This window comes from Pyxicephalus adspersus, chromosome 2 (genome assembly GCF_032062135.1).
Source record: "Pyxicephalus adspersus chromosome 2, UCB_Pads_2.0, whole genome shotgun sequence".
NCBI lineage: Eukaryota > Metazoa > Chordata > Amphibia > Anura > Pyxicephalidae > Pyxicephalus > Pyxicephalus adspersus.
This window is the reverse complement of record NC_092859.1, coordinates 160,505,934-160,517,858: the sequence shown is the minus strand read 5'-3', so window position 1 is coordinate 160,517,858 and position 11,925 is coordinate 160,505,934. Positions and strand designations below refer to the sequence as shown.

Below are 11,925 nucleotides of genomic sequence, written 5' to 3'. Positions count from 1 at the left end.
GGCTGGGGGTAAGAGCTTCCTATACATATCAGTGGCTGGGGGTAAGAGCTTCCTATACATATCAGTGGATGGGGGTAAGAGCTTCCTATACATATCAGGGGATGGGGGTAAGAGCTTCCTATGTATATCAGGGGATGGGGGTAACAGCTTCCTATACATATCAGTGGCTTGGGGTAAAGTGTAGTATTATAGGACAGTGACCCCCTAGAAGTCTGAAGGTGAAGATTTTCCTGTCCTACAACCAGGCATCTGAATGGTGCAAAGATGGAGGAGTCCAATGTTACCGATACAAATTCACTCCACACATTGAATGATTGCCTGCTGAACACTGAGAGAAGATCATAGTGTGCAGGGACGTCAGTGGGGTCCAGAGGGCAGATTTACCTTAAAGCACCGTGGCTGATATATACAAAGTCGTCTTCTTTTCATTGTTGGATTTCTTTATAACTTATGGAATGAGTAGCTGTGTGCAGAACTCACATATCAGGAAAATGATATTAGGTTGGCTCAGACACATTCTGATTGGTTGCTTTGGGTACTTTATTGCTGTTTAGAACATTTTCAGATGTTTGTTATAACATAATAATTTATTATATATATTTATTATAATAATATTTATTCATTATGCAGATTTGTGACCATGAGCTGCAGTGTCGGTGCCAGGAAGGTTGGGCCCCCCCTTACTGTGACTCCGCCTCTGATACCAGTACGTATAATAATATATATAATTATAATGTATTTCTGATTATTGGGGACCTGAAGGGTTAATCCCACAGAGAATTATACTACCCCCATACAATGTGCCCCTCATACCTAGAATGTCATCCATGGAGCTAAATAATTGGTTGTCATAATGAAGGTCTACAGATGGTACCGGTAGTTGTCGTATCACACGCTCATGTGTTTATGTGCTCAGTGTTACATAGTGCCCATCGGGGTCACCTCTGTGTATTACTGAGTGGGGTGAACAAGGAATGGTATGGGCAGCTTTTGTAAAGGGGAACTAAGCTGACATTTTAAAGGAGGGAGTCGGTATGTACTATTTGGCATGTGAGCAGCTATTACCAGGATTGTGTATTATGGTATTATAGTTCACCTATACTGCTACCTGCTGGTAAACTCTGGTATTGTGCTGTGACTAACTGGAATAAAGTTGATCTATGAGATTCATTATTTCAGAATGGTCCTTAAACATTAACAAAGCCACATCATGCAATGGCTTCCAGGAGTGTGGGAGGGGGGGGGGTTGGTATCAGCTTTTCTTCAGTAAAGCATAAAATGTCTCAGTGATGCAGAACATTACCTTATTGTATCACATCCTGATGTCTTAATATGATTGTTGTATTGTCTTTCCAGGTATTGCCCTCATCGTGGTTGTGGTCCTGATCGCCGTGGCTCTGGTAGTCGGACTCGTGTTAATGTTTGTGTTCCGCAAGAAGTTAAAGAGATGTGGACAAAAGTACGAGAAGCTGCATTAAAAGAATGAAAGATAATTTTAGTGAATACTAAGCTGTGGATTTAATTTACAAAATTCTTCCTGCCCCCCCCAAATAAAAACAAAACATGGCTGCAATGGGCAGCAAACTACATTTTTAGTAAACCTACCCCAATGTCCAATGTCTACCCCCCCCCTGTAGTTCTGCAAGCTTTCTATAGGTGGAGGTGCTCCTGGGTCCCTCCCACGAGGATGATGTTATTATCTGGGTTTGTGAATCTGGTGCACCTGAGGGATTTCATCTTAGCTGGTTATTGGGGAATAAATGTAAATGAAAATCTTTAGTCCAGAAATAGGTTTTCACTCTGTTGTGACAACATCCATAGCCAGTATCTTGTTTGCAGCCTCAGAATGAGAAATATTAAATGAATTGTTAACAGTTGTTGTGTCTTCATCAGATCTCCATCCAGGATATCCGGTGCCACAAACCCAGCGTATATGGAGCAGAAGTCACAGAAGAAGTCCGGCTCTAATCTGTCCCCACCACAGGTAAAACTTTTATTCCTACTAACCCAGTGTAATCACATCTCTGAGATGGCCATACAACCTTTAGATGTTTCCTAACCTGCATGAAAAAAGCTTCCGGAAGCTGGAAGAACTTCTGGAGTTTTCTTACAAGAGCCTTGTGGGCATCAAGGGGGTAATAGCACTGCAACTAAATCAAAGCTTGGGGCTGTTGGATGGTTTTAGACAGAGTAATGGGAAGAGTTGGCTTGCTGGAACTCTTTATAGTGCTGAGATTCCCATATGTTAGGATTACTCGTGTCTTGGATTGTTGCTGGAAGTGAGGTTTGTGCCATAGACACAGCCTGGAACAAGGTAGAGCAGAAGAATTGTCTTGGATGCCAGGCTTCATTTTGGGGAAAACCTATTTAGTGTTCCCAGCATGCTCTTCATGTGAAGAGATCACCTATGTGCACCCCTGAGGTCAGAGATCATTGGCACTTTGCAGCAACCATTGGATATCTATTGGACGGCCATGAAAAACTTTTTTAGACATCCCATGGGGAGAATTTTCCCCCCGAGGGTGCTATGCTGAGTTTGGAATGAACATGAAAGAACCTCCAGCAGTCAGCAATCAATGACCGGTCTGAACTTTCAGGGAAAATGAAATGGTGGCACCGATCCAAAATATTGGCAACCTGTTCTTTGTGGTGTGGACACCTGTTAGGCACCACGATTCTCTGCTCACATTACATTATTTTCTAGTCGGTGAATGTTGATGATGAGTTTTTTGTGTTTTTTTGGGGGGATGGGGTCCTTTTGGAGAATTTATTTTGTATAATATAGTCATTGTGGTTGGATATTACTTTATTCCCATCAGGATGTGCTGACATTTACAGCTAGGAAAAGTAAGGATGCATTTTCCCATTTGGGTTGCGTTTTCCCTTTATAAGTTCACATTCACTTCCATATGGAGATTTATTCAGATAGTTTCAGTTATTCTACTAATAAATCTCTTACTTCTCTTACAGCCCCAGAACAAAGATGGATATTGGGCTCCGCAGTACTCAGTGGTAAGTACACACCTACCTTACACTGATAGTCATAGAATATTAGGATAATAGCAGTGCTGCAGGTTAAGCTTTATTTCTCTTGGCACCAAACCTATTGAAGCAGACTGGAACTCATTGGTGGGTGGGCAGCTTCTTTCCTGTTCTGAGCAGTGTGCGCATTATATGTATGTATATATAGACGGCACAACTTACCTGTTTGTAGGCCCCTGCAGCAATGACAGATCCAAGATCCTGCCACCGCTGCATCTTAGGACGTTGCTATCTTCTCCACTGACAGCTGACCTCGGGGTTTCCGATGATCCTCTTCAGCTGTTGGATGTCCACTGATGATATAAATGTGCAGGAGGAGTTACATTGTCCCTGGCGGCTCTGTATGTGGCCGTGCACCATGCAGTATGGGCCTAAGACTAAAAGCCACCACAAGCCATTTTGTGTTTTCAGTTTGGTTTCGCTTTAAATCTCTGTTAAGTTTCTATTGCTGTCCATGCCTAGAGATTTCACCCAAATACATAGCAGGAAGTCAGGGCAAATCTCATAATAAGGGAAATCCTCTTCATTTACAGGTGTCACTGTATTGTGTGCTTTGTCCTCATTCCTCTATTTTTCTGTATTGCCTACAGCAGCCATTGGGGCAGAACATTAAAGTTTTCATTCAAGCATTATTCAGAATTTTCAATGTACTTTTCAGACAAATTTATGTTCAAACTTTGTAATATTTATTAATCTGTTTATTGCCAACAGATGACATCAGTAGAAGATGTGAAAAGATCACCGGTAAGTTACGCTATAGCTCAGGACCTGTAAGTAAATGCAAAGCCATTCGGCTAAATCACGGGTCACAGATCCTCCAATATGGCCAGTCTTGCAGGGTGTTCCTGGTATAAAGTTTTTGGTACCACCAAAAGTGCTCCAAGGAAGAACAGGCAATGATTCAGTGACAGATTGCTGATTTTATGCTGAACGGGTGTGGATGGTACCAGAACATACAATGCTGTGTATGGGGGCTGCATACCTTCAGAACAGGCAGAGTTCCAGTGCTGACGTCTGTCCACTAAAGTGTCCAAAGGAGCCACAAAAACCACAAAATTGGCCCTTGGAACAAAAGAATAGGGTAGCCCGGTCTGATGAATCGCATGTTCTTTAAGGTTATGGGGATTGCCGGGTGACCTCTTATCAGGGGGGGAAATGGCAGGAGGATGTAGTATTGGAAGAAAGGACAGCAGAAGCAGTCTGACCTAAAGGATCTGCTGCTGGGATGGCACAGGACACCTTCCGAGGTCTTGTGGTGTCTGTGTGTGTGGACACATCACAAGGAGGACCTGCACAATAATAGGCTGGGGAGGGGCTGATCATTGTATGATGTGATGTATAAAAAATGGATAATAATCTAAGTGTCATATTGTAGATAATACAAAGGCCAAACATGGCTCCACCGCCTGTACCAGCCGCAGCTCCACCGCCTGTACCAGCCGCCAAACCAGCACCACCAACAGCTCCAGCGCCTGTACCTGCCGCCAAACCAGCTCCTCCAGCAAAGGTATAATAAGTGAAATGGTTTTATCTATTTGTCTTTTATTATTGGCAGCACCAATATATTCACACTAAGAATTTAAAATTTAACAACCCCAGATGGGTTCATTACTCCTAAAGGGAAACTGTCATATGAAAATAATAATGGAAGAAGACGTGTAAGAAATAGAGATGGGTAATGAGATAAATTCTTCTTATTCTGAGCTCATGCAGATTGCAGGAAGCTGAATCGGAGCCATCAAACTCTGCAGCTTATGACATTGAAATAGTTTAGTTTCATGTTAGTGGGCTCTGTATGCGGTTTATATACAGGTGGAATTTTCTGCATATCTATCACTATCTGTAGTAAGAAATATTACAGGAAATTACAGTTTAATGTCAAAAATAACATCTCATGCCCTTGTATGGTGCACTGGACTGATCCGTCTATTATTAATAAAGAAATGTCATGAATGTGGTGAGATCAGTGGTGGACCCAGTACAAACCATCCCATGTATGAGGGGGAAGAAGGAGCCCACTGGAATATAATTCCACATTGCATAAAGTTTATTTATCATCTCATACAGGTGACAGTCCTAATGCCACCCTAATATAAGTCATGTGAATGTGTCAACTTACATAGTTTAGGGGATCCCATCAGGGTCTGTACTGCACCCCTTGACATTACCCAAGGTCAACATTCAATGTTCAGTATAGGTAATGCTAGAGATGGCTATCAGAGAATGCAGACATAATAGAGGAAATGATAACCTGGGACCGGAGACATTATAGAGGCAATGAAGAGACCAGGAATATATAAGGTAAGGACTCCTATATAAATCAGTACTAGCACTCCGACTACAGACCACTGGGGTACCAGGGCCCCATAACAAACACCAAAGAGGACACCGGGGGTATAAAAACACTCACAAACAGGCTGGAGTTATCATACATAGAAAGACAAATACTGATAGGACAGAGGACTAAACAATAGTCCAGCATTGTACCCAACATCAGCGGAGTCCGGGGTTCTTTTTTCCAATAGGCTGCTATGTTCCGGAAGTTTTTATGAATTTACCCTTTAGTGTTCAGAATACGAATCATAGGATAATTGACTCAATGCCCCCTGCAGTGTTTGTGATATTAGGATTTTGTTATGATTAATATTATACAGTATTTATATAGCGCCAACATATTACAAAGCACTGTACAAAGTCTATAGTCATGTGACTAGCTGTCCCTCAAAGGAGCTCACAATCTAATGTCCCCCCCATAGTCATATGTCATTATCTCAGCCTAAGGTCAATGTTGGGGGGAAGCCAATTCACCTAACTGCATGTTTTTGAAATGTGGGGGGAAACTGAAGTACCCGGAGGAAACCCACACAGACACAGGGAGAACCTGCAAACTCCATGCAGCTATGTCCTGGCCGAGATTTCAACCTGTGACCCAGCACTGCAAAGGCCGGAATGCTAACCACTGAGCCACCGTGCTGCCTGACAAAAGCACACAATGAAATCTGTTCGCTCCTAAACATATCACTCTGTAGGTCTGTAAGTTTCATACAATCCCCCGCCGAGCCTTCTAATGTAACCAAGGTGCTGCCAGCAGTTCTGAATGGATCGGAGGTGAGCATTGTCACATTTTTTGGTGAAGCGGAGCATTATTCTCTCCTGGAAGAGGAAAATTCCTGCAATGCAACACATTGTATAGTTGGGACTGTTATGGATGAATATGAAAGCAGCACAACATATATAAAACACGCCTTATCATAACATGTAACACGCACCCCCATGGCATCTCACAGATGATAAGTGAACAGCATGAACCTTCACAAAACCAGGCATGACACGTCTCTGTTCTTTTGTCTTTGCAGGCCCTGAAGCCCCCCGTAAAAAATTAACACGAACAGTCCAAAGGAGCTTTATTAATGTTCTCATCAGTGTTTTATGACTTTAACAGCCACACGTGGACTGACCACCAATCTAAGTCATGTGACCCACATTTCTGGGTGCTGCAATAATGGACTCCTAGCAGGCGAGGATTATGGATGGGTTCCCATTCAGCTGAATGGGCCGGATCATTTTACGTGTTGTAATGTGTAAAATATAAATGTGCTTGTCTACACTATGCAGAAATAATTGTAGGTGTCATGTGACTGATGAATTGCAGACATTTGTATATATTGCTTCCATTTTCAGTGCTGATCCTTGTGTTCCCTGCAGCCTTCATTGGTTCCTTCCACTAACATCTATCAGGACCCAATACTAATGAAGGGGAAGATGGGGAAAAACCACTGAGGGCAGCAGGGGTCCTGGTGATCCCTGCACAGACGTGGTACAGTTTGGTGGCCCCGATGCCCGGAGAGGTAAGAAGTCACAGATTCTGGTTCTGTAGACACTATAACCTTCTAATTTGTCCTCAGCATATGGATGAGGCCAAGAATTTCACTTTGTCCTTTGAAACGTTCATATTTATGTGAGACTTGTTTGTGTCTAAAGCCAAAAACCACAATTGTAACACATTGTAGACTTCCAGCTCATAGAAGCCGTGGCTGCATTAGTCTTTTTCACCCCCTTTATTTTCAATCCTGCGATTGCCCATCCAGGCTGGACTCAAGCACGTCTTCCTCTTTTCCATCTCCATTGCATGCTGGTTGTGAGGATTGGAGGTTTGCAGAGAGGACGCTGTTTGATGTATTGGTCACCAGGACCTGGCATTGGCAGATATTCAGTATTTCCTGAATCTGAGGACTGGTAAGATACAAGATTTGTCATTGCTGGGTTCATTTCCTGCAAAGGAGGCCTAAGGTGTCCAGGACAGGAACCAATAAGTTTAGGAGGTTTGTATAGTATGGGGGGGGGGCAGAAATTTACTTTATAAACAAAGGTTTGAATGAACTGCAATATCAAGAAGTGTCATTTGTGGGAAATGAATATTTGTCCTGACGTGTGTTAGCTGTATGAGTTTATGAATTGAATCGAATTTTATGCATTTCACAATGTTTAGATAAATTTGTTGGGCAAAATAGGCGAAGAAAAATCAAAATCTAACATTTACTGCGGTGCAGATGTACAACATGGGGATATTGTGTTTTATGTGTTTTACTTTAAATTTATGGGGCCAACTGTCCCCAGCACATGTACAAAAAATGTGCAATGTGCAGCCTAATTACCCCTCAACCCACTGACTGAACACCAAATCCAACCTTCACAGGGCCACGAATTACCCCTGACAGTGCTCAGGCCTGGCTGTGATTGGCTGGGGTTTTTAGGTGATATGGGAAGCAATGGCACAGTAAAACTTCCATGTCTGCTACACAGCCGGCAATACAAACTCCGGGTCCGGATGATTTCAGGTGGAGGATTGAAAAGTTTGAATGGTTTTGCATATTTTGTGTATATAGAATCCTGCGGAGGAATAACTCTCACACTCTGATTGGGTGACGCTGGCAGACTTTGATGCACTTTGGATATGTCCGGCATCACAGAGCCGGATTGTAGAAATGTTAGGAGAATCTTCTCACTAAAATTCTGTGGCTGCTTTTATATTTTATCTCCTAGCTTTTATATCTGTAAATCTGTTCTGGGAGAATCTCTGCAATCGTTTTATAAACACCAATAAAAGAGAATATGAACATTTCTCCTCCGTTTCCTGAAGTCTCATTATTGATTGGGGAATCAGATTTTGTCCCATGCGATATTTCCGAGGAAGGTTTCAAGAGCCGCGCAGCATTGCTTATATTTGTATTATCAGAGTGTAAGGGGAAACAATAAGGAAAATAATAATAAAATGGGGGGTCAGGAAAGTCAGACATTTTCAGCAATCCACCCAACTAAGGAGAATTGGAAAGTTAATTTTGGTCCAACTGGAAAATGAAGAGAATTAAAATCTGAAAATCCTTCGTGATTTTTATAGGAGGTTCTGCAGGTTACTGAAGCTTTGTTCATCCAGCCGAACCCCAGAAATGTTTCCCCAACACTAATCCCAGTGCTGACCCCAAATACCCCATAAAATCAATCTCCTACAAGAGCTCCCAAAATTCACTCAGAAGCCAAACTGAAAATTCACCGATGATGGAAATTCACTGATGTCCTAATCTTTGTGAATCAGAACTACTGATAAAATTGCTTTAAGAAAAAGCTGGATGATTTCTAGAAGCGCAGAATATAACTGGGGATTAAGGATTTAAAGTAAAAATACCAGAGACTGCTGATCCAGGGAACATCCGATTGTCTCATGGGATCAGGAATGATTTTTTCCCCTGTTGGAGCAAATTGTACCCGGGGATTTTTTTGCCTTCCTCTGGACCAACTATGTCTTATAGGGTTTTATATCTGGGATATGTTTATTTCCCTAGGGGTTGGACTTGATGGGCTTTTGTCTTTTTTCCACCTAACCTAATATGTAACATTGTCCGTACACAGCCGGTCAGATTTGTGCTGATTGAGATGTTCTGATGTCTGGCAGTCAGTGGGTCTGGAAGATCCAATTGTACCACCAACATCCGGGGGGCCCAATAAACCCCAACACACAGCTATGAACACAACCCCTCCCCCAACTTTAGATGAAATGGGACCCCTGGCAGACATTGTACAGGGGATGGTCAGAAGGGGGCAGACAGCAGAATATCTCAGGGGCCAATTGGCCCCCCAGGACACAGCGTGTGGGTCATTTCCTTTCACTAGTCATCGTTATCACCTCTGGAACATTCACCCGTATGAATTATCTGTGATCGCTCCTTTCATCGTACTGCCTTGCTATCTGATTGGATCCCAGCCAGGCAGTGACATATACAGTATGGTGACAACTTCCTGTGTGGTGTCACCGTTCTGTGGTAAGAAGTTTGCTTCTGGTGAGCAGGAAGTCCCTGCAATGCAGTTTCATCAACTTCCTCCTTCAGCAGGAAACCGCAGGATGGGGACACGGCAGATCCGTCACAGCTAGGATTCTGTGATATCTACACACATACAACACAAATTGGCCAATCAGTCCACGCTTAGTCACCGCCGGCTCCTCAGAACCAAATCAATTGGACTGAAGGGCCCAAAAACAAAATCTAAACCCAGAACAAAAAAATCTTAAAAATCCTTTGCAAGATCAAGAAACGAATGCAGCCGTCACATCCGGGGGAGGGGCAGAGTCCAATCAGCAGAATGTTGTTCTGGTTTTGGATTCACTTGGAATTGGCCAACCATCATACAATCTGATTCACCGAATCTTTGTGATAAGTGGATTGGCGCCCCTCTGCATTGTAAGCAGATGATTGGTGGAAGGGTCCAATCTGCCTGGAAATATTTAGAAAGGTGAATAGGTGAGACTATGCTCATTGGGGGAGGGGATTAGATTGTGAGCTCTGGGGGACAGTTAGTCACATGACTATAGACTCTGTACAACACTGTGGAATATGTCAGTGCTATATTGTACAAATTGATAATCTTAGTTGTATTGAGTTACACTTTTACAGTCATTGATCTTCAATAAATTGGTTGATTGGCTTCCAATCATCATTCCGTCTGATCCCATCCCCCGATGTTAGAATTGGACCCTCAGACGTTCCATGGTTCCGATGATTTCACTATTTCTGATCATCGGGAGAATCTTTCATCATGGTGGCCGATCCGATGACAAGATTTGGATACAATGAATATTGCCCAATCTCAGGAATTTCCTCGTTTTATTCCTCTTTATTGAAGAATTGATGGGTGGAGGAGACGCTCGGTCACATGACACAGAATCCGGAACTTTCTGCTGGGCGACATTTATAGATTGCGGCATGACTCCAATATTTCCCGTTATATTTTATTGAAATTCGTTATAAATTCTCAGATTTCATTGTTTTGGGGTTGTAAGAGATTGCAGTTAGTGAATCCAATTACATTCGGAGCTCCCATGCTGCCCCCAGGGTGAATCCGGGCAGGGAATGGGCCCCAGCTATGAAATCTAAATGATTGGAGATAAACCAAAACTCATCACAAGCACAGATGCAGAAGATCCTAGAAATCGAGGTTCGGTATTCTCTATTGAAGAAAAGCAAAGATTTTGGGGATTTCTTGCAGATTTCACCGATTCCCGAATTATTATAAATATATATAAGACGGGGTCGAGTGATTGGCCCGCTCAGGTTGGCATTAGACAAATGTAGATCCTGATATAAATACACATTAATATGCGAATCTATCGGGAGTCCATGTGCAGCTTGTGGACCCGACGCATTTCGCCCGGTATGAGCTTCCTCAGGGGTAATTGTGCGGTAGCACAGGTACGGCAGGTGGTAAGTTTGTCAATGATTCTTCGTGCATGTATAGATGGTGCTGAACACCTTGATGATTTGTGGAAAGGTAATTACTATACAAAGGACAAACACCTGACGTTAGGTGAGGATGCAGAGCCAGGCAGCGTGGCAGGAGACGCCGCACTCACTTCCAATCATAAACAGCAGGCAAAGTCCACACAATTACCCCATACTGGGCAAAACGCGTCCGCAAGCTGCAGGTAGAATGTCACGCTCAGTGCGGCATAATATCGCATGTTTATATCAGGATCTATATTTGTCTCGGCCAATCACTCGATCCCATCTTATGTATCTGAATATAATGTTCTTGTTACATGTATTCTATTGTAATTATCACTGAATGTTACTACTTGCCTAAAACCCTGCTGGTTGTTCTCCGTATATGTCCATTTGGGGTTGGCAATAATCCCTAAAGGTCCAATATTGGAATTATCTATTTTTACACAATAGCAGAACCAGTTAGGATCAGAACAGCGACCCCACCCGTGTGTCCTCCAATCAACCATAATACACTATGCCCCCCCTCCCCCAATGTGTCATCTCTCACCCCCAATGTGTCATCTCTCACCGGGATGATGGTATGAGATGGGGATGATGGTATGAGATGAGGGATGATGGTATGAGATGGGGGGGTCATGGTATGAGATTAGTGAATAATGATATAAGATGGGTGAATAATGATATACGATGGGTGAATAATGTATCAGCTGACATGATTGCACCACTTCGCCGGCTCCATCACTTCTCTTCATGTTCTTGCGGTGATAATATTATAGTAAATGGCAGATTTGATGACGATTGTACAACATTTCTGTGTTGGGAAATTCTGTGGTGGAGCTTTAACAGCTGAAGACACTTCCTCTGTCACATCAGAGACAGCACGCCATGACAATGCTGAGAGCTCTCCCGTTCCTGCTCGCACTGCTAGATACCCGGGTATTGGGTGAGTTTCCATTTCTTTCTGATTATTTGGAATATTTTCCCACTGGCTTCCCATTATGCCATGTTACCCATACCCCACTCCCATAATGCCATGTTACCCGTACCCCACTCCCATAATGCCATGTTACCCGTACCCCACTCCCATAATGCCATGTTACCCGTACCC

General features: G+C 43.0%; 2 protein-coding genes across 3 annotated transcripts in view; both read left to right on the top strand.

The window, feature by feature from the left end:
- Positions 1–8,164, top strand: part of LOC140324826 (zinc metalloproteinase-disintegrin-like VLAIP-B) — a 45,694-nt gene extending 37,530 nt beyond the window's left edge. For both annotated transcript variants that reach the window (XM_072402950.1, XM_072402949.1), the window contains 7 exons: positions 631–706; positions 1,357–1,459; positions 1,894–1,984; positions 2,971–3,012; positions 3,754–3,786; positions 4,418–4,549; positions 6,399–8,164. In XM_072402950.1, the coding sequence (XP_072259051.1) occupies positions 631–706; positions 1,357–1,459; positions 1,894–1,984; positions 2,971–3,012; positions 3,754–3,786; positions 4,418–4,549; positions 6,399–6,425 (504 nt within the window). In that variant the 3' untranslated portion in view covers positions 6,426–8,164. The remainder of the gene's footprint in view (positions 1–630; positions 707–1,356; positions 1,460–1,893; positions 1,985–2,970; positions 3,013–3,753; positions 3,787–4,417; positions 4,550–6,398) is intronic.
- Positions 8,165–11,620: 3,456 nt separating this feature from the next.
- The window catches only part of LOC140324825 (zinc metalloproteinase-disintegrin-like VAP1), a gene marked incomplete in the record, with an annotated part of 17,731 nt that continues 17,426 nt past the window's right edge, over positions 11,621–11,925 (top strand). The window contains 1 exon segment of the mRNA XM_072402948.1: positions 11,621–11,760. Within this exon segment, the coding sequence (XP_072259049.1) occupies positions 11,703–11,760 (58 nt within the window).